The 23,888-nt window shown below is 38.6% G+C and overlaps 1 protein-coding gene across 1 annotated transcript; it reads right to left on the reverse strand.

Moving 5' to 3' along the window:
- Nucleotides 1-781: 781 nt before the first annotated feature.
- On the reverse strand, nt 782-2,899 carry hrh2b (histamine receptor H2b). The gene is made up of 2 exons (XM_070843959.1): nt 2,279-2,899; nt 782-2,024 (listed from the first exon to the last, which is right to left on the reverse strand). The coding sequence occupies exons 1-2, from the start codon at nt 2,897-2,899 to the stop codon at nt 1,545-1,547; spliced, it is 1,101 nt and encodes a 366-aa protein (XP_070700060.1). The 3' UTR covers nt 782-1,544.
- Between the last annotated feature and the right edge of the window lie 20,989 nt (nt 2,900-23,888).

Below are 23,888 nucleotides of genomic sequence, written 5' to 3' on the forward strand. Positions count from 1 at the left end.
GTCACTTCCACCTTCAGACGTTATATTTTATTTTATTTTAGATCTATATTTTCAAGGTGTGATCTACTGTCTCCTCCTCCTCCTTTACAAGGCTGTCAAGTCATCAGCTCATCCCATTGGGGAAGTTCCCTGCTCCAGCCTATCAAGCTACTTTAACTACCACCGGCAGTACCAAGGCTCACATCAAACTTTAATTACAAGCGCACTCAGCTTGCCTTGGTCTTGTTGCAATGCTTTAAAGCCATTTTCATCTGCACATTACCACTGCTAGTCTGCAATTGTTAAAAGGACCAAATAAAGCCGACACATGCTTCATTATACAGTTCTGTATCTGCAATATATTGATAGCCTCTATGCCAGTTTAAAGTTTTATCAGTATACAATGATTTACTGATTAATTCCATTAGTTTGAATAGGTTTAGAAAGTAATTAAAAATACTATAATAAATATGTTTGTTAAATACATACAACACTTTTTTTTATTCTAGTAATTAATTAAAGGACTCAAAGTAATATGAATTAAAGTCTATTAAATATTACTCGGTATCACATCAGTGTGCTGTCTGTCCAATTTTCCATTTCAGTTATCTTTCTGAATTTGCCAAGTAGGCTGCCTACACATTTCTTATCTTTTCTCATCCTTATCTTTTATGCTAATGAACACAAGTTTCAATGGCTTGTAGAGCCGCGATATTTTCGCTGTTGATGCATATGCATGAAAAGAATCCCAGCGACACATACTGTACATAAAAGTAACAAAGTTGTAATGACAATTTCACGGATGTAGATTTTATTGTACTTACTTGATGCGATGCAGTACGTGAGCAGTAGAAGTCAGACTTGCTGAGAACAGCTTCACTGTGACTCACGTGACTTCATTAATGCAACCCATATGCATAAGTAATAAAAAAATATACATTTTTTAATGGATGTCTTGTCCAGTTGCAGTTAATGAGTTGAAGCGTCCCTGAAGCCATTAGGGTCACGCTGCTTGGGTCACGTCAAACATGCACATATTGTACATATCAAATCAACTTGCTGGTCACTTATTCACTTTCATCGGCAGGGTTGAGGGGAGAGAAAATAAACTTTTAACCACTCGTGTCTCCATGTACCTTGTTTGGAAAATTACTGAGTTATCTATTCATTCCACTCAGCTCTGCTCTGCCTGCTCTTTATTTTTGAATGACATTGAATTTTACACATGTCTAATAAACAGTGCTGTGTGCTCCGTGCTGTGAATTTCAATTATTGTAATATTTGATTTAATCAGGAAAATAATAGATAGCTATTAATTAAGCTCACAGGCTTTCCTTCATGTACTTTTGCATCCAGCACACTAATAGACGTTCTGTACATTCACGCTGTTGTGCCTCTTGTTTTACACACATTGCCAACATCATCTTTGGCGTTATCTTATTCTCGACACATCTACCACATACAGTAAATGGTTAGTTAATCTGGTACTGTGAGTAGTGGAGCAAGTTTGCAATTTACATTTTGCTGTCTACAGTCAAGCAGTGGAACAACACGTTCACGGCTTTTCAGCTTGGCTCATCAGGAATACCGTTTCTCCCGTGGAGGGTGAGGCTTTTCCCCTCAGTTTCTTTTGTAACTGTGTCTTTATGTTTCTCTGACTGTTGGGGAACCCTTTCTCCGTTTGGAGAGGTCAATTGTTTATGCACAGACACGCGAGTAAGCTGCAGTTTTCTGTGAGACAGTCCTCTGCAGCGAAGCAGCTCTCCGTAGGCTCTGCGGAAATCCCTGTTGAAGGCTGGATACAGGATGGGGTTGAGAGCTGAGTTAAAATAGCCCAGCCACAGGACCACAGAGTGTAGTGTATTTGGGGGGTTTCTCTTTTCCTTCATGCCCATGCAAGTGAAGAAGGTGAAGTAAGGGAACCAGCAGATGACAAAGGCCCCCAGTACAGCTGCCAGGGTCACAGTAGCTTTGTGCTCCTGGGCTATGGCTGCAGTTGATGCTGTACGTGCAAACGATGGAGTGGCAGCACGAATACGCCGCGCCTGAAAAGATTGTTTAAGAAAAGGTTAGAGAGCCACTGACAATACACACACAGACACAGACGCAGACAATGAGATGTGATCACTCACTGATCTGATGATAAAGGATTTCATTTAGCAAAATTACAAGTGACTGCTGTAAATGGTTCTTTCCACTAAAATGCATATCCCTAAAATACTAATCATATTTTGTCTTTATATTCTAACCTTTTATATCCCACCATGGCATGTTTTACAAAGTGAAAATAAACACTGACCTGCTCTCGTGCCACTCTGCATATGCAAAGATACATTCCACACATAACCAGCAGAGGCAGGTAGAAACTGCCAGAGGTATAAATAAGAACATAGTTGTTATTCCATTCAAACTGGCAGTAGCGTCCCTCTTTGTCCTCGTCCCCCATGCCCCAGTCCAAGTGTTGCACTCTGTAGTCCGCTGTGTTCAAGCCCAGGTGGATGGGCACAAAGGACACAGCCAGTGACAAGGCCCAGATGGCGATCATGGCCAGTGTCACCCTCAGAGGGGTAACTCTCCGGGAGTAGCTAAGGGGAGCTGAAATGGCTAGATATCGGTCCACACTGATGGCCAGCAGGGTCAGGATTGAGGCTGTACACAGTAAGACATCCAGCGAGATGTAGATGTTACACAGGGCTCCTCCGAGGGGCCATTTTCCACTGCGCAGCTCCACAGTGGCAGACAAGGGCAGCACCAGCAGGCCTAGCAGGAGATCTGTCACTGCTAGAGACACCACAAAGCAGTTAGCAAGGCGCCACAGTCGACGGCTGAGCCCTACAGCCAAGCATACCAGCACGTTCCCACCAATGGTCACAATGATGAAAGACATTAGGACCAGCCAGCGGAGAGCCGTGGAGATCATGGTGACCTCCTCCCCAGACACTGGGTCACTGAGATAGTGCTGCTGCACAAACAGAAATATATAACAGGCACATCCACTTATCTCAAAGCTGTCTCAACTACTGCCAGCTCAGTTTTCCATCAGACGATCCTCTCCATGGCTTGCTTGGTATAAAGGTAATCAGGTTCAGAAGTAGATCAGAAGAAAGCACTTCCAAGCCATCCCTTTTATCACAGTGCCACTGCTGTTGGCCTCCAAAATAAGCACCTCCCTGGCAGAGAATAAGAACAACAGTCATCATTTTTGGCATTTTATCATTTGTGTGTTATAAAAATAAGATATGTTCATCCCTTTGACATTTAATGAACAATTGTCTAATTGTAGCTGCCTGTTAAAGGTCAAATTACCAAAAATGGTCACAGAGCTTTTTGTTACGGAGTTCTACAAAGAAATGTATAAAACCACATTTATTGGCTTGTAGGTGGTGTCATGTGTAGGTCAGTCCCTGTTATTATTGGGAACTCCATTCCAACATGACCATGTTCTAACTCATACATAGGTCTATATATATACTGTATTGACACCTACATCCATCTACTCTATAAAGGAAACTAAAAAAAACAGAATCAAATGAGTTGAGATAAGCTGAGAAGTACAATAAAAAACTACAACTCTATAATATTACACATGGTCAGTATAACACATGACCATTTATACCCAGTGGGTCTGGGGGGATTTCCTGTCCTACTTTTAGTGACTATAGCTGACATTATGCAGTTTATACACTATAACAATTACACTAATGGGACAGAGTCTATAGAGCAAACCAGAGGAAATACAAAGTGTTCAAAGCATGATAGTCGTTGGGCTTAGACTCGTCTGTAGGAAGCATGCACACACATATATATGAAACAAGTGATGGACCTGGGTGATTAAAAGCACACAGAGGGCTAAAGAGAATGTGCGTTTGTATAAACATATGTACTCTGAGGTTGGGGAATTGTCCCTTAGAGACAGGAAAATTTACTGGAGAGAGAAAGCATGACCTGTGCTATATTGTGCATCAGTGTCAGCGTAATGCAAGACAAGATCTCAAAAACAACCATAAAACATTCAGTCACAGTCTAAGGAGTAAAGTAAACAAATCCGAGCTTTGCAGTCTAAAAAAAGAGAAAAGATTCCTGTGTAACTAACCATACACAGTTTTAAAAAAAAAACTATTCTAAGAGTTTATCGGCTACTTTTTGAATGTTAGACATACATACTTCTTCACTGACTGGTTAGAATCCTCAAATGAAGCGATTCAATAAAGCTTTTCTTTTCGAAAGAATTAGATGGCTGAGTAAAATAAAACTAGAAAATACTGAATTAATGATCCATGTGTATCCCCAAACTTGAGGCGTTTTTCTTTGAGGTGTTCTTTCAAAGCCCTGGCTGTCTTGCCTTGCAGGGAATCATAGCTAAGACTGCATCCTAAAATGACTTGTCCTTTTTACATGTAGCACTTGTACTATGTGTTTCGTGTGCTTTTCATGTCATCACTCAACCCATTTGGAATTAAAAACAAATGAATAGGCACAAATATGTAAAATAATTCTGTGTTTATAATGTTTTCTATAGTTTGACAAGTAAAGCTAATGCTAATATTATTGACCAATACAGAGGATTACTCCAGCTCTAACATCACAAGACTGTTGTTTAACATTGTATACATTCTACATCTTTGATAGTGTCATCATTAAATTGTTTTCTGCTTCCTTATTACAGTAGGGCCATGTGCTGTACTCCAATAAAAAATAGATGACATTTGGCATGGACAGATAGTTCTCAAATTCTCTAATTAAGGTTTGATGATTACAGCAGTAGACTGGTGGCGACACTGGATATTACTAAGAGGCTGAAATAAATCAGCAAATGTAAATACCATCTTTTGTCATCAGACTATTTCTAAATTATTGTAAATATCACATGTAATCATCCGGAATACATCGAGTTAGGCTTTAAAACACGTCAGTGACCACCGTTTATTTTATTCTATTCATGTCATTTTTCAAACTAATTGTCATGAAACTTTGCTGAAAGAATATATGTCAGCATCTTCAAACATGAAAGCAAGTTTTCATTGTCTGCATATGTTTCATTTAAATCAAATCATCACATCACGGCTAAATCCATACAAGCACCCACGTGCTGTTTGATGGACAGTTGACCCTGAACTCTAAATTCTGTGTGTAAGAGCCAAGCTATTTTTAGCTCTTACTCAGGTACCATATGTCCATCAGGACTGTACCACACCTTAACTAAGCTATATCCAAACACGATTCTAATAAAACAATGACACACATGCGATATTCGCTAGTATGTACGGTCAACACAGATAACAGCATATCATTACCTTAGACTTTAGGACACCACAAAACAAAATGCTTTCTCATTTATGTTTAATATAAGAAAAAAAATGTCATATTTGTAGTTACAACAGATAAGCACACGTGACCTGGTTCTTTCAGGAACTGCTTAATCTTTTATTTTGTGACAGTTTCTATGACCTTATTCAGGGTTTTCCCATCATCCCAACTGTGACAACAGATATGATGACACGAAGTGTTTACAGTGACAATGATAAAGACAGCTGTTATATTTATGGTTGGGTGGAGGAAATTATGAAGGTGTGCAATTAAATGAAAACCATCTTTATGAATGCATGTATTCATGCATTCATGTATGCATACTCCATGGCTAATTTCCCAAAATAAAAGACGCTGACTGACAATGAGAAAAACACTAAGAAATCCACCAAAAAGATTTAATGCATGTCATATAAGGCTATGTTACAAAGATCGGGTACAACAGCATTATTTCCAACGGGGACTGGGGATATACCCCCCCTCAATGGAGCACTATATGTGGCCTTAAAGAAATACTATAAATTGAGCCTAGTAATGTTGGCATTTCCACGTTGACACGTTGTGTAAAAACAGGAGAAAGCATATGGAGCACTCCACGATGCTGCTCCAGAGATCTCTGAAAGCAGTACTCCTGTTAAAGCAGCCTAATATAGCTATACTTCTAATGGACTGTTTTACCAGATTACCAGGAAAAAAGAGGGTTTTGTTCACAATAGGCTTGAAAAAATAAAGTCTATCACCCACTGTGACATATGTTGTTTAGACACGGGAAGTTCCAATGTTTTCCCACCATAACACAATGTGAGTAAGTGAGTCAGTAAGCCTTACGCACGCTTAGTGGACACAAAGTCTGTAGATCTACTTCCTCCAAAGCAGGGGCTGACTCTGAATGAAATGAACTGATCTTTATCACTTGTTCAGTGTCTGGAAGTTGACTACCTTACAGAGGAACGAGGGATTCGGCCACAGTGTCACACCATATATTATAGGCCTTCAACCTCAAACACTCCTCACTAACAGATAAAGAGTGCAATTTGCTAAATCTCTTAATACGTTAAAAGATGTCCATTAACACGCCTTCTACTGCCTCATGAAAGAAAAAAAAGGCAACTGCATACATCTTAATGATGCTCAAAGCCCCTCCTTAAGAAACAATTGAAGGAAGTGCAGAACCCAGTGCGCAGCTCATGTGGCCGGGTCACTGACACCATTTGAAGAACACCTTTTGCTTTTGCCATTCCTCTTTCAACCACTGGTATATTGGCTGACCTGCTATCAGGTCCATATTGAGACCTAGTGAGCTTCCTACAACCTGCATTAAATTGCAGAGCACTGTGAGGGTTGTTCCATTCCTTCCGCAGTATCTGCAAATAATTCACTCTGCTGGAATGGATGGCTGAAACTGGGGAATGTCAGCCACAACTACAGGAGCTGAAGCCCTTGCCCTTAACCCCACAATCATTTTTGTACGAATTGTTTTTTGAGATGACATCTGTAGCTGTGCTCTCATCTCCAATGCTACTGCAGTGTGACAATACCTCACAAAGTGAAGGCCTGAGTCCCTCTTCCTCTATCCACAGACAGTCTATCATTCCCAAAAAGGGATTCATGTGCATACAAAGAAAAAACATCTCGTTGACCAAGCTTCTCCTGTTAAGAAGGCAGGCGATTGTGGGAGGACATGCCTGGCTCAGGGAGCTATAAGAAATAGGATGCTTTGCCACAGTTTGACTTAATCTGTCCTAAAGACTCTGTATGGCTGCCAATATCTTCAGCTTGGTATCAGCTTGGTATCAGAGTATGCGGTTTCCTAGAAGCAGGAATCCCTGAGCCCAGTTCGTGACCAGGATTGGGTTATGCTCGTGTCTGCACCTCCAAGAATGAGATTCAGGGGAGGTTGAGCTGCGGAGCACTGTGCAGACTGTACCATCTTCCTGGCCCTACGAAAACGCACCTCAAGGGGAACCTTGGTAGTAGAAGTAAATATGCATCACTCTGCTGAGGCTCTGTTTTTTCACATCTTAATGAGAATTAGTCCAACTCTGCCCAGATAATGAAAAACAAAAAACTCTTACTTACTTACTGAGCACGACTGCATGAGGAGAGGTTAAAACAAAAAGAAAATCCACTTTCGCAAAGTCACTGCAAACTTATCAAAGCCACCTAAATTGGGGGAAGGGGGTGAAACAACATAACCACTTTCTTCAGTACTTGTGGCGACTTAAATATACATTGGTCAACTACATACAATCCTCAGGAACACAATGCACCTGCACAAAAGTGATGGATTGTGGATTCCTAAATAAATAGTGGAGTCCAGAATACAGTTATGGTACTGATGGTACAGATGAGGTGAGTAAAGCAAAGAGACAGAGGCACTTTAATACCTATTCTGCCCAGATGTTCTTATAGACAGTGAGTCAAGCCTCCTCAGATCAGTCACATGACTAAAAAAATGTTTTTTTCCTACTTTGACTGATTATTTCATATATCTACAAATAGCATATGTTTTTCTAGTCCAACCAAGTCCAAACACCCTTTGTTTTGTGATTTTTTATTGTATCCTGCCATGTTGCTTCACATGATGTGATGCAAAAAACAAATGAACTAATGGTACATTTGTATAATAATGCATTCACTGCACTCACTTGTTTAATATCTCATCATGTCAAACAAATATTTTTATCATGTGTTTCCTCAAGCTATACGTTTATTAATTCAATAGCCATTGCTCAAGCTGTACCTGGCCATTCAGAGAATCCAGTTGTTTAATGTTTTCAATAATGTCAATAGATTTCCCTCAGGCATAAACACGCCTTGTTTCCATGGTGACTTTATTTGTTCAGCGCTGACAGAGTTTAGATCGAGCTGTGTCTCTGGTCAGCCTGCTGCTCTCATTTGGTGCTACAAGAACCAGGCTTCACTGGGCATAAAGAGTCATTTTACAATTCATTACATAATTAATGTCTTGCTTCCTACCAGCCTAAAACAAGCAGCAGCAAAAAAAAATGAAAAAAAGCTCTAATTTTCTTCACATGAGAAGAATGCAACAGAAGAATGATATTCTTGAAAAAACAAAAGTTTCAAATTTTGCTGATTCTTTTTTGAGTGATGTTTGGAGGACTGGTGTAAAATAAAACTACTGATTAAAGAGGCCTGTTATATGACACTGAATATCAATCCACGTGCCAGGCTGGTATACTGTATATTGTGTGCTACACTTGTATCTGCTGTATGCATAGCAACACAGCTGAGGGCCAAGTGCAAACCTTGACAATATACTGTACTCAGATTACATGAATGCACTACATAAGCAATTCTGGCTATTTTAGCAATATACAGTACATCTCAATGTCTGTCTAATGTTATAGCTTCTTAACAATTGCCGATTAAGAGTTATAGACTGGTGTCATCTGAAATGCATCAGTTCTACACCACTAATTATCTCATCTGCAGTAACTATATGACATCAGTTTTCTGTTTAGCAGCTGCGTATATTAGAAGAACATATCTTCATAGAGAAGTCAGAGAACCAAAAAAATCCCCTTGCAGATCAGGGAATATAAAAATTCCCAGCATCACGGAGCAAATGAAGTCTAAGCTGGTGAGGCAGATGAGTCAACAGTGTGCGATAACAACGTGGAAAAACATCCGGCACTGAATGACGCAAGGTGGGCCAAGAACATAGATTTATAATTTAACAACTTGTGAAAAGTGAAACCTCCAAGAGCAGTATGGTAAATCATTTTTGGCAATTTGCCAAAGTCACATCCAAGGACAAGTTATATGATTTGTGTACACTGCATTTGTGTCCTAGCCTTGTCCTAATGTGCTGAGTGCTTGCACTTTTTTCCTTCCACAGACTATAGAAAATAATTTTCATTAGCTTATCCAGAATGAGTTGATTCCATTAAGCAGATGATAACATTTCAGAAACATAAACTTAATTTCAATGTGGCTCACTGGAACAACTCCCTTCTGATTGTTTATAATCATATTAACTAGCTACACTGTCATGATTGTCTAAATCTTGAATGACTCAACTTTACTACTTAAAAGTACTGTTCAAAGGCAAGAGAGAGTAATGCAGTTTAATTATGTCTAAAACATTTAACTGTGATTTAAACATTTATTAAACAAAGAGCCATATTTAACTGTAACAACCTTAAACAGGTACAGCAATAAAAAGGAACACAAACATTAATGCAGCTGTTTAATCCAGATGTAAGTAACTTTTACTTTTACTTTCATACTTTGAGAATATTTTGCAGATGGCACTTTTAGTTAATGAAGGTTTTAAATGCAGGATTTTCACTTGTTGAGGAGTTTTTTCAGTGTGGTGTTGGTTCTTTTACTTAACTGATACCATACTGATGTATTTTAAATGTATACATATAACTGCACATATAAATACCTATTCTGTCACTCTGAATATTGATGAATATTAGCTATAAAGGAAAAAAACCCTGACCATCCAACATTACCAATATTGTCCAACATTAAATCCTGACACTCTCTCTTAGGGATAAAAGCCTACAGCTGAGAATATGCAGTATGCAGAACAATATAACTGAAACAACAAGCTAACTCAGATGTGCAAAATTGGTCTAATAACTTCCATACATGCAAAATCATGCAGCTTGCCCTCGGAAAATGCAAAAAGTGTACTTTGTCTTATGCTTGATCAAGACTAAACCAACCATCTGCATGCATGCTACCATGATGTGAATGTGTAACCAGAGAAAAGCACACATAAATGAATCACTAAGCAACACTTTCTTAGATTCTCATCTTTGTGACTGGGAATCTGAAAACATGAGTGTGTGCTTAGCTAACCTTTGATTCTATTTCTCCACATAAAACCTAAAATAAAGTTGTTCAAAACCTGTTGACTCACCTCACATGGTTTGTATTGTCGGCCGGGTCCCAACCTTCCTCCCAGATCATGAACGCTTTCCTCTTCTTCCTTAATCCTGCTTAAGTGCAAACTCACCCTCTCTGTCTTTGTCTCTCTGTCTCCTCGCTCGCTCTCTCCCTGTCTGTGTTGTCTAAATAAGTGTAGCCAGATAGCCAAACACATGTAACCTACACATGCACTTTAACTCCCTCTAGTGCATTCATACATTGTTTGCTCAGGAGCATTTTTACTGTTGGTTTAGCTCCTTGTACCTTCGACAAGTGAATCCAATTTGAAAATACTGTTTGTCTTATAACCAGCAGTATTTTCAAATTAGATCATTTTCCTTTTCAAAGAGCTCAACAGTATCCCAATAGATCAAGGCTGCATTTAACAAAGAGGGATTTCTTTACAAGCAGCCAATACTGCATCATTATGTCATGGCTTCATTGCATGTTGTTTTTTAGCCTCTCTCTCTATAGCCTCTAATATATTGTATATTCCTTATGTAAGTTACAGTGAGGACAAGGTTATGATGGGGGAGAGACAGATGAGTCACGCTTCAGTCACTTAAGAAAGGTGTTAACATTAATGTCTCCAATGCAGGTACAGTATATACATGTTTATATAACAATTTCCAAGATGTGTTAGATCACTGGTAGTTCATAGCTTATATAGTTTTGAAATAAACTAAAACCATTACCTCTGCATGGCTTCAGCATGCAGATATGTTGAGCTAAAGCAGAATCACTTTTGAGGATTTTAGGAGTAAACTACACAGATGTAAATCAAGCAACAAACATACATGCAATCACAAGATAACTATAGAAATTTCAGGAGTAGCAGTGCTTTGAGCTAACATGCTAACATGCTGCCGATGACATAAAAATATTCATCTATTTATGGTGGCAGTCCAGCCAATATTTGTTGTGATTGGATCAGTCTGGATCAAAGTGGTGGATGCTACCATGGCTAAAGATGAATTTTTGAGAAATCGAACCTCTATATGTACTCTAATCTTTGCCATTTTTATAACCAGTCATCCTAGCCTAAGAGTATCTGATTAATTGTGCTATGACTTTCCTGGATTCCAAAAACTGTTGTGTTGACTGACCATCATCATGATTTTAGTGTTTCATTCCATTGAGTACTTCTCTGTGACATGGGCATTTGCCAGCTCGTCCTCAGATAAACTGTTCAGCTTGTCCTGGTTCTCTAGAATTAGGATGTACCTCAACCACACTGTTTCCAAAACAACTTTGTCTGAAAGTATTGTATGACTGACATCTGAACCTGCTGCTGATATGTGACCCTACATCTTTCCCATGACTTGCAGACAGTTTCAGCTTTGTTTGGTGAGGTTTTGAGATACCTGCCAGATTGACTTCTGATGGTTTCCCAATACAGGGGAACTTTTGGGAATTTTTATATGATGCTTGTGCATTTTATAGACTCAACACCAAACATCATCCCAACACCAAAGTCCAAACTTTGAAACTTGCTTTGGCCATTCTTCATGGGGACTATTTTCACATTTTAACATGTTTTAATACTGCAGGCTCTATAATCACAACTAGTGAAGCTTAAATTGTTTAGTGAATAAAAAGTTGTGCCTTTTATTCCAGGTGTCCTCCTCCATTATAGTAAAATAATGGCTTTTCCAAAATGTGTGGTCGCGTGATAATATGTGTTAATGGTTTCCTTGAGACAAAGTGTGGCTTCGCCTTTCCCAGCAGCTAAAATCACACCTCTTACTCTTAAATGAAAATAAGTTAACAATTACAGCAAGTGTGAAAAATCATGCAGCCTAAAGAGATTGATCAATAACATGAGTAACTTGGAGGTTGTGTCACTCAGTAAGATGTGTGTGCGTCCGCATTAATAAAGCTATATCATTATTAAACTAAAGCAGCTTCATTTTTATTATCTAAATACATGATTAAATAAGGGTTACGGACGGGAAGATCAGTGTGGATGCTGACCGGAATGTTATTATCCTCAATCCCAAAGGGAGCCATAAAATAATATATTTAGGAAGGAGGAGAAGGCCTGAGAATCACAGAGGCTGGTAAGACTATTTGTTCAACTAGAAATAGCAGAGCGCTATGCTTCATATAACTGACTAGGTCAACAGGGGGAACAGGGACACATTTCTCAAGTGAAAAGCAACTTCAGCATTAGCTGCTGTTAAGTCAAAGGAAGGGGGGGGGGGGATTTATTGTTCCGCCAAATAAGTGAACTAATGTGAGAAATTTGGATGCGCTGGTCCAGAAATGAAAACTCAGTAAGCAAAGCCAGACAATGATGAAAATCTTCTTAATATAATCAAAAAATGGATTAATTAATGAAAAGTTTAATTACTTAAGTTTATGCTGTAGCAAGAGAGCGTTAGCGAGATTTATTCAATAAAAAGAGAATAGATAGATAGTCAGATGAAATCTGATTATTCTAATTATGAAAATGATTATAATTTAGCTGTTGGTAGTCAAAATGAATACAGTGCGCTTCATCTTAATAATGAAGCAGGTGGCAGTTAGCAGACAGCGTGGCACTGTAGCTGTTATAGGAGTCAGTGTTTCTGTTCAACTTTAACATGCAACATAATAACCCTGGAGGCTCTGCAGTTATATTATTCATCTGAGATGTTTCAAAACAATCAAGTAATTCCATCTTTATTTGTTGTTATGTTGTAGGTACTTTGGTGACTGGATTAAAAAAAAACAAAAAAAAACAACCTCTGACTCTTTTCTTCCACCTGCTGGACATAACTAGGCAGTGAACTGCAGTCTTTATCAAGCTCTGAGCTATGAGAGATGGAGGGTCAATAAAGCTTCACTGAACTGAAATAATTTAAAAGAGGTAGCATGTGTTTTCCATGCTGACACCTGTGTGTCCGTGTCTTCTGCCAGCTACGCACTGGAGTTGAGTGGTCAAATGCAGCTAGATACATTTACTTTAGCAGAAATTTCAGATACTTGTACTTTTAGCACTTACATTTTGTATACTTCTTTAAGAAAACATTTTTTCACAACTGTTGTTACTTGGCAAAACAGGATTTTACATACAGTCAATGCATCAACATTAATGATCTAATAACATGAGATATAATATGACATGGACTATTCTTTTGCATAGAGTACTTTTGATACTTTGTGACCGCTGTGTGTCCACCAGTAAACTTTGCATTCCGGTGATGAATGTGTATTTGTGCACTTCAGGAGAGCAGACTGTGCTAGATTATTCTGGCCGCAGAATATGATTCTTCTTGGCCATTAACAGGAATTAAAAAGGCCTTCAAGCTGTGTTGTCTGTCAATCATCTTCATTCACACTGGTGCGCTAACAAGATGTGAGTGAGCCCGAGGTGATGTTTCTGCCTAACAAGATTTTTCTCACAGTTTCAAAGCCGCTGGTCTGACCTGCTTCGTGCTGCTGCACTTTCAAATATGAGCTTTCTTCAATCATCAGAGCTCTCCGTCTTCTAAATCAAATAAAAAAGACAGGTCTGTGCAATCTCAACAACTACTGGATGGATTGCCATGAAATTTTCTATTACTTTCTTCTACTACTCTGTAATCAAGGTCTCTGAACAAATGAATAGAACTAGAATAAATTCTAAATACTTATCTGGTCAAATCTCTGAGATTGTTTGGCACAAAATTAGAAACAAACATTCATGATTTTCAGATGATGTGTTCTAAAAACTTTGGTTATGATTTTTTTTTTCTTTAGTAGCACCACCAAGTGGACGCAGACACAGTGAAATGTCTGAAGCACTTTGGGTTGGATTGCCATGACACATTTGGCCTTTGACACATGGCACCTAAAGGCTGAATCCAACTCACTTTTGAGATGCCTTGACTTTTCCTTTAGTGTCATTGTGAGTTTTACATTTATATATATATAATTTTTTTTATTGAAATAATCCCAGTAGTCATCAGAAGGATTGATGTGCATTTTGGGACAGTAATTCAAATTCCCCTTGTGATGAATTGTACAAACTTCAGAGATCCCGAAATCTAAATTCAGCTACAATGACTCCTCACAATACCAAATGTATATGAAAAATAGTAGAAGTCATCGGAAACAAAAACAGTTTTGTTCATTTATAACTGAAATAGTGCATTATGATAATTGTAAATTGAAATGTAATCAGTATTAAAATAAGCTTACAAAGAATAATCCTTACACAAAATAACTACTCTCATTATAAGCTGAAATGCGTGCCAATACTAGCGCCTGCAGTTTTCTTTCAAATGCCTGATGCCATTTGTTTAAATTTAGTTTATGCACTGTACCGTTAGGGCTACATGATGGAGTGGGACTGGTGGCACACAGTAGATGCATTCCAAAACTCAATAGTCTGACCTAAACAAACAAGCAACATACAAAACGATCTTTCACATTGTTTATGTATTAATGTAGGGGAGTGACCATTTGCTTGCATTCCGTGTGTGTGTGTGTGTATCACCCTGTGACCCGATCTTTATCAGCCAAATGAATTGCCCTCAACAAAGGAAGTCGTTACTAAATATGGAATGCTTTGCTCAACATTTTTGACAGTTTTACAGACGTATGATGCTCTTTATGACAAAGCGTGGCTTTTGCGATCCTGAATTCTTTGTTGACTAAAGATAACAAGGAGATTGGTGATCTGTGGTGACTATATGATTCATACAAAGACATTTGCGTCCTTTCCTGTGAAGGTGTGAAATGTGCCACCATCAATCTTTCCACACACCGTTATCAGTAATATCAACGAGGCTCCACATAGTGTTAAACATGATGGAAGCTGGGAAACAGAATATAAAGACAAGAGTGAAATTTGTTATATGTGTTATGCAGGATAATTAAGCCAAATTATACCACGTTCAAGGCCATTTAAAAGCCCCAGGCAGTTGCTTGCTCTGTTGTATGGAAATTCAGCCAGTGCTCGCTCCTTCTTCCGTTGTGCTCTGTCATATTACATTTCCATTCCAGTGGAGGCCAATCTCTGACATCTCAGTGGATTACTGCTCCTCTAAAGCCCCTCTGGAGGACATGCGACCCTGGGAGGAGTGAGAGTAAACCCCAATCTGCCCTTCTCTGCTCTCCTCCGCCCCTCGTTGTCCCCAAGGAACACTGCCAGTGCGTCTCCACGTCAAAATGAGTCATTAGTTCTGTCTGTGAATCAAACCGGCAGCAATGTTTCCATATAGAGAAACAGGGAAGAGTTCATAGTGTTTATATTTAGAGGATATAATGGCAGAACAGAGGTTGCATATTAATAAAACAAGATGATATAAACAGACAAACAGCTACTGACATGGGAACTGAAATCATCTGCATAGTTTTACAACTGACCGGAAACTTGGCATAGCTACTGAATCTCTTGCCACATTTGGCATGCATCTGCTGTTGCTGTTTGTCCACATATAATGTGGTCACAGCCACAACTTGTGAATTTCAGCATGTTAACTCGACAACCATACGGCTGTCTTGGTGCATCCTGAGCATCCCATCATATAATGTATTTGCATACTGCCCTAACAGATTGGATGCTGTTTCTGTAGCACCTATTGACATCTATATGGAAGCGCATATTTTTTGTCTCTCACTTTTAATGTTTAGTTTTCTATTTGTAATGTAACACATTATCAAATAAACCAAATCAGAGTTAGAGTTACACAAATTAAATTAAAGTCCCATTAGATATCTAGGGGGACACAAGAATCTACATCTAAATCTATACCATCTTCCATGTACAGTAGCTTCTGAGATATATTAAAATGGAACAAAGCAATTTATGTTACTGTACACTAATTAAATTAAACATTAATCGAACAATAAAAAGAGGTAAAATGCAGACAAACAGGTTAACCAGCAAATAATATGAAATGAATTAATACTTTTAACAAGAGAAGAAAAAAATCTGTTATTTGTTATACATGCATTTTCACAATTATTCTACAGTAATTGATTCCACAGTTTGTCAGGTATAACACTCAACATGCACACAGCTGGTTTCTTGGTCAGGGTCTGGAACAAAGAAACAACTCATTAACAAAATATTCTTTCCCTGATGAATCTTTAACCTTGTCACAGTCATGCGGCACATGTAAAAGCAAATGATATATTAATCATTAATCGTGGCATATGGGCATGCAGTTTAATTGGCGATTCTTTATCATTGCTGTGCAAAATTCTCTTAACTTCCTGACTATAAAACTAAGTCTTGTGCACGTACAAGCTTAGCTGCGAGACTTGTGTAAAAAAAAACAAACAAACAAACCACTGTCAGCTGTCTGCATTTGAGTAATATTAGAGGTGATTGGTTTACTCCTGGCATAATCAAATTAGGGAATACAAAGTGAAAATTGCTGACGTGTTTCACCATCTTCTCTACAACACAGGAAATTGCTTACAGCAGGAGATGCAAGTTGGAAAACAAAACTTCAGTGCCTCTACTGAAAATCTGCACAGCTCTAAAGTCAAAAGCAAAGGTAAAAGTACTTTTCCAAGAGAGAGAAGAAGAAGAGAGTCTTTCTTGTATAATCAGCTCAGAGGATGTACTGGCAAAGATGTCAAACTGCCAAATCTAGAGTTTTCAATATTAAAGAACTGCTAGGAGTAGCTCTGTGCTACTCTGTGAGCACATCTGGCTCACCAAACATCCACTCTTTTCACAAACTATGGTCAGTCACGCCAAGTGCAAGATAAACACAACTATTTGCATTCAAGTATTACATCAGTTCTCAGTTCTCATCATTTACTTTCATTACCAAAACAAAATAAAGAGGTCAGTTAGGAACTCTCTTCCCTTCTGTTGTTGAAATCCATGAGGGTTCATCCCTCCATAGGGAAAAGCTGAATTTACCAATTAGCACTCTGGGTGTCATAGCACGGTTAGGAGTTGATAGAGCATTTCAGAGTGTAAAACATCATCATGGTGACGCTGTCAGAGTAAATTTATTTCTCATTTTTAACACTAATTGTTAGCAGATTACAAACTGGAGATAAACTGACTCAAGATTTCTAAAGTTCATGTCAACACCAGAAATTCAAGTCAGTCAGTTTGGCCTCCGTTCACGTTATTAGTGATAGATTTGGAGAAACGTATTCATTAGTATCCTGTGGATGTGGCAATTCACAGTTCACTGTGCTGGAAAGACGAGTAACAGGGCAATTGGCAGAGAATTTTGGAAATTTCTGTCAGTGCACAGCAGGCCGCCCTGGGAGGAAAGTTCTGCAGCGGAAATGAGTTTGTCTTCTCTGAAACTTTCTCACATGCGGTGAACACAACATGAAAACAAAGAGCATAATGGACATTAAATCTTGCAATAATTATCACCTGTAGCTGATACTGTCCACTTATGCCTTCAAAAGAATTACCAAAATGTTTTCTTTGTGCAGTCAAAAGATGCTTCCTGGTAAAAGGCTTTTTGGGAAAATGGGTGCAAAGTGTAAAGTGTGTTATGTTGTACTGCCTTGTCAGATGATTAGCATATGTTTCACTGGATTAAAAGCATGCATGAATCATTGGTGTCACATACAGCTCACTGTGGTGCAGAAATGCAAAAAAATGCAAATCAGCACCGGTGGCTTTTTCAGGATAGTGTGTGCTTCTGTGCTTTCAGTTTGCACAGAGTAATTTAATGTGGCTCAAGGGATGGCAATGTGGGGCTTTCTGTTGGCTGTCCACCACTTAAATCCAGACTGAAATATCTCAACGGCACAGACATGCTTTATTTTGAGTGAAAGAAACAAGACTGTTAGCTACTTCCCTCAAAAATAGGACATTACATTACATTCATAAATATTCAAACATAACCTCTATTTAACCAAATTTTGAAAACCACACATATGGATCACCTGAAATAATTCACTTAAGCCACTTAACTGTCTGAATTTTTGTCTCGAATTTAAATTCATGTGTACAGATCAGCTCTTCCACCAAATGCCTGGCTCGGGAAGTCTCATAATGTGAGTCCGAACACAAACTAGGTAAAAACAACCAAACAGTCAAATTCATTTTAATAATTGTTTTATCCAGAAATTTTGACTGCTAGACACTTTTAGGAAACGGTCACCCATCCTTACCTGCATTTGTCTATACTTAAGAAACAGAAACAGAGCAACATCTCTTTCTTGCCACCTGTCAAATACAAGTCCATTCATTCACCCTTCAGAAAAGAATGCCCTTCCTTTTGGCTTGCTGTTTGTGCAGCATCCGTTAGCTGCCTATTGTTCACTTCAGCACGCTGCCCTTTTTCTATACACAGGTAGTGTACAGCTTGTTTGAGCTTCTGAGCTGGCAGCTGCCCATGGCTTTTTATACAGTGGCTGGTGAAAGCCATTGGACCTCAACCAGACGGACCAGTGAACCAAAATAATGAGCTGGAAGTGGCTGAGGGCTGCATACAGCTGCAAACTGAGGTGTTACTTTTCAGTGGTGTTTGCAGTGCTAGTAATCCTTTCACCTCACAGGGAGGCATTCAATTCAAATTTAATATCAGTGTGTCATTTAATGGAAATTGAAGCTTTTCAGCTGACAGGTTTTGATGTTCATGTGCAAGGAACAGGCTATATTTTACATACAATAGAGAAGAATAGAATAGGGAAGTAGAGTTGATCATCTGCAGACCACAATACGAGTCAGAGCAACACGGCAACATTGATTTTGTATACATATTTGTGGCTATGAGAGGACACTTGCAAGAATAGAGGAAATGCAGGAATAAGATCTCTTCCGTCCAAAGTCCAAAGTCCAAAGTCCAAAGTCCAAAGGTATTTTCTTCTATTAAAAATTTAAAGGAAACACAAATTAAGAACAGAAACTGGTCCAAATGGCTGTCTGACATATAGTATACTGCACCTAAATAGTCCTAACCAATAGTCCACAAGTGAATCTACTTTGCAGACGTTTTCAAACAGTAAATGCAGATAAATATGGGTTTTAAATGTGTGGTTGGAAACAGACAAACAGTTAGAGGGAAAAATGCATTATAAGAACTACTTAAGGGTGTCTTCATGCACTTCTTCAGAGAAGTGTCACATCTTTTGTGCACGAGCACCGCGGTTCCATGCCAGACTAGTGGTAAATCATCTCCTGAGGCAAAACAGACATGTTAGTATCGATTGATTTCCCCCAATATCTGCCCCCAGCTCAGCAATTTAATCATATCGTTGCTGTGAGTACACACTACACAGCACCCTGTTTTACAGATGAAACATGTGCTCTTAAGCAGATCTGCAGGAGACTGGAATGTAAATGAAAGTAAATCAAGTCTAGAAGTGTTGTACTTTGCGTGGCAAAGAATTATAGATATAAAATAACTGTGACATTAATCTGTCCATTGCAAAAACAGCTTACTTATCCCTCTGAATCACTGACAATAAACACAACCCCAGATTTCTTTCTGACACTGTAGCTGAACTTACTCAAAAGCATAAATAGCCGCTGTCAGTCAGCTGTGCACCCTTTATGACTCAGGCTTTCTTAGACGTTTTGTGTAATAAAAATAGATCAGATTAAATATAAAATTATTTCTGCAAATTTGGTTATATTATAGTAATATGCAGATTTCCAGTTAGTCTCAGCCTGGCCTCATTAAATGTCATATGAATAACATGGCAATGTCTTTAGTCATTTTGCATATTATCACAATGCATTTTTTGCTTTTCGCTTGTCATTTCATGCGATTTAGTCTCCACTGACTTTTATTGAGCAGAGACAGCTTGTCATTTTGTCATGTCGTGTTAAGCGACAGACGGTGTGCAGGTCTGCGTAGGGAGGAGGTGGAGGTGGATGGATGGATGGGCCAAACACAAGGATTTAACACAAGAGACCAGGGTTTTTTTTCCTGTGTGAAACCAAAGGAACATTGAGTTATTTTAATTGATGCAATGACAGAAAAAGTGAATGAGAACAGTGTTAAATGACAAGTTTAAAAGTTTAAAATACATTGACATGACACAAGAAACGCGGTGTGCTATTTATACACCGTGCCATGAGATAACATCTCAGCTCTTGAAAACTTGTAGATTCTAGTCTCTTTTGAGGCATTGTCTAATCTGATTTCAGCCTTGAAATCAACCACTGCCTGTCGATCCCCTGCCAGCTAAACTTTTTAAAGATCTCTGGCCATGTCTGGGAACTACAATGCTGAATATTCTGACTTGATCACTAAAGACATGTCGTACCAGCTTTAAGACAGCTGTGGTTAAACTTAAGAAACTACATCTTGATCCAGGGTGTCTATATAACCACAGAAGTAAAGTACTGGAAAGTGGTGTGTCTCAGTGACTTTTGACCCATTTAATTCAATCTTTTTGAACCTTTTTAGTCCGTTTGCAGAGCCTTGCATTCTGGTGAAACTGCACTTACCAAAGTGTTAAATGACAATTTACTTAGTATTGACTCAAATTCTACGTTAGTGCATACATAGTGAAACCAATGATCACTATATAGTCCTAGAAACGCTTGAAAGCCAATTTGGCATCTCTAGCCTGGCTCTTGCATGGTTTAAGTCGGATGTATCCGAAAGAAAATAGTGTGTTGCCTATAATAATACATTTAGATTTACTGATGTGAAAGATGTGTGAGTACCTCAGGGCTCTGTTCTCGTCCCTTTACTTTTCTCTCCATTTCACTTCTTGGTCACGTTATTTACAGTTATGGTATAAATGTCCACTTCTACAGTGATGATACTCAGCTGTACATGCCATCTCATGTAATTTCTTGCTCCAACGTTCTGATAAATTGAGATGTTGGTCACTGGCTCAGATCAACATAGGCACCAGTTTGATCAATGAACTAATTCTAGACAACTGTGTGATTTCTCAATGTTTAACAGCAAATAATCATGGTGTTACATTTGATTCTGCTCTCTCCTTTGATTAACACATTAAAGAAATTACTAGGATTTCCTTTTCCATTTACATAACACTTACATAACATAGTTTAAGTTAGGTTTTTCCTGTATGTGGCTGACATAGAGATCCAAATTCACACCTTTGCTTTGTCTAAACATGAATATTGTAATGTTTGTTGTCTGGTCTGCCACGTACCAACACGAAAAGGCCGAAGGTTTAGAATACTGCAGCTAGAATCTGAACTAAAACTAGAAAATGTGATTATATTACACCAATTTTAGCTCCACTCCAGTGGCCCTCTATTCATATCAGATCACACTTTAGGGCGCTTCTGATGACTTACAAAATTGTAAATGGGCTTGCCCTTTCATACCTGTCTGATCTCATTATACCTTATATCCAATCTCATGCACTGCACTCTAAAAATACAGGGCTCCTGTCTGGTCCCCAAGATAAAAGTCATCTGGCTGCAGGGCATGTTCCTATTGTACCCCATTCCTCTGGAATAACCTCCCTGCTGACATCAGACAGTCTGACTCCGTTGGGGCCTTTAAATCCAAACTTAAAACTCATTTCCTCGCCTCAACTTTCAATTAGTGCTTACTCTTCCATTAGTTCAGGCCTCACAGTTGTTACCATTATCCTTTTGGTGAGTCGGTCTCAAATTCAATGAATCTCTAAACCCAAGCACTTATAATCCATGTTTGCCCTGCCAACGAGAATAAAACTGTAAACTTTGTAATAACTGCTGCATTTCTGTAACCCTCTGTTTTTATTTCTGTCTCCATAAGCCTCCAGGCTGTTTGAGCTTCTTCTTTCTTTCTTTCTTGGCCTGTTCTTTGTATGCAACATCTTTTGCTTGTCCGTACGTCCTGGCAGAGGGATCCATCCTCTGTTGCTCTTCCTGAGGTTTCTTCCATTTTTTCCCTGTTACAGGGTTTTTTCTTTTTTTACAGTTTTTCCTTATCCGAACCGAGGGTCTAAGGACAAATCGTGTTGCATGTATACAGACTTTAAAGCCCACTGATCACTGTGATCTGTGACATTGGGCTAAATAAGTATAACTTGACTTACATGACTTGACTCATTTTGAGATGTAAAACTTGGTCACATAGAAGAGAAGTAGTTTCATTCACAGTGAAATACATTCTTTGATATTAGCTTTGCAATATATTGTCTGTTTAGTTTTATAGATCCATTTGTCTTCGTCTCTAGGCTCTAGGACTCCAGTGCGGTGCTGTTGCTGCAATATTGTTTAGCAGTACCACTTTTCAAAATTGGCAAGTCCATTTGCAGAGAACTGTACAAATTCAGGACAACTCTTAAACCAAGGATTGAGGCCTCTCTGCAAATGCCAGCATGGCTGAAGCTTGTTAATCCCATTTTCTAAGTGTCTATGTATTATTCTCTGTGTTCTTTTCTGCATTATTTTATTATGGTTGCCAAGGTTCCACGAAAATGTCTCTTTAAAACTAATACGATTTGATTGAAATATGATTTATATTGTACATGATTTACATGAAGTAATCTTTTGATATGAATAAAGTTAGTCTTGAGTTTCAGTCGATGGAAAGATGTTATTTTTGACTGAAACACAACCCTTAACACACTGTAGATCTCCTTAGGAGAATTTAATGACAGCAGATCATTAGTAATTTTGTTTGAACTCCTTGTAAAAGGCCCCTCCTAACAGCTGCATGGCCCATTCAAAAATATAAATTTTCCCATTATGTTGAAAGAGTAAATGGTAAATGGATTGTATTTTCTAGTCTTTTTCACTACACTTTAGCACTACAGTTAAACATTCACACACCATTCACACACTAATGGCAGGGGCTACCATGCAAGGAGCCAACCTGCTCATCAGGGAGAGACTGACCATTCACACACACTCACATGCTGGAGCACAGCCATCTGATGAGTGGACGACCTGCACTACCTCTGAGCCACGGTACTGCACTGATTTAGCAATGCACTCATATTACATTGTCAGTGTCACAATGGGCAGTTAAAGATTAAAATCTATGCAGCTGAGCCAGAGATCCATGCATTCTTGTGCCTTAGCAAACTCTGGCCCCTACATTACAATGCAACTAGACTGCTGACCGTTAAGTTGGAGATTTGGGTGCTAAACATTCACAGTAGGTAAATGTGCAGAGCTGTGCTATCTGAATGAGGCTATAAGGCTGTCACAGTTGCTATGGATCTAAATTTCTCTCTACTACCATTGTTGCAAGAATTTCCCTTTCAGTTAATATTACTTCCTCTTAGAGATGTTTTAATGAAAGCATCTGGGCATATCCTGCCAAAAAGACAATGTAACAATCCTGTCCTGGGCCACGGCTCAAAAAGATGTTTATACATTTCTTGCTCTTAAGCTTTTATCCCAAAATCTCTAAATCTCATGTTCCCCTTGCATTGATAATTTATGAAAGCTTCAGTGGAACCACCCACAAGGTTTTGTTTCAAGTTGCTGTAGATTGCTATTTATGTTCATGTGCCAGCATCACTGAGTGTGTCCCTGGGTTTGTGCATGTGCACATTGAAAATTTTTATTGTGACTCACGCTTCATTGCTGCCTTTCGTCATGTCATTGTTTTATTCAGAAACCTTTTATGAAGTTCTGATTGTTTGGGGATTTGGAGACCATCAGCGCAATTGGCAAAGGCATAATGAATGTTTCTCTATTTTCTCCACTCGTGTGGCTAGGTTGCAGTTGTGAAAAGGTTTAGATGCACTGAAGCTGTATGTCTTAACTGAAAATTATCTTCATATATTTCATCAAGTGTACAAATGGGAGTTTGGCATTAAGAATAATAATAATAAAAAAAAAAGGTCTGGACAGTAAATTC

This window comes from Pempheris klunzingeri, chromosome 14 (assembly GCF_042242105.1).
Source record: "Pempheris klunzingeri isolate RE-2024b chromosome 14, fPemKlu1.hap1, whole genome shotgun sequence".
NCBI lineage: Eukaryota > Metazoa > Chordata > Actinopteri > Acropomatiformes > Pempheridae > Pempheris > Pempheris klunzingeri.

Bases quoted from the DNA above. Each gene is read 5' to 3' on its own strand.
- hrh2b (XM_070843959.1), bottom strand. From the start codon at position 2,899: ATGATCTCCACGGCTCTCCGCTGGCTGGTCCTAATGTCTTTCATCATT. The intron at 2,025-2,278 runs GTCAGTGTTTAT...CAATCTTTTCAG, and splicing joins GCAGAGTGGCACGAGAGCAG to GCGCGGCGTATTCGTGCTGC.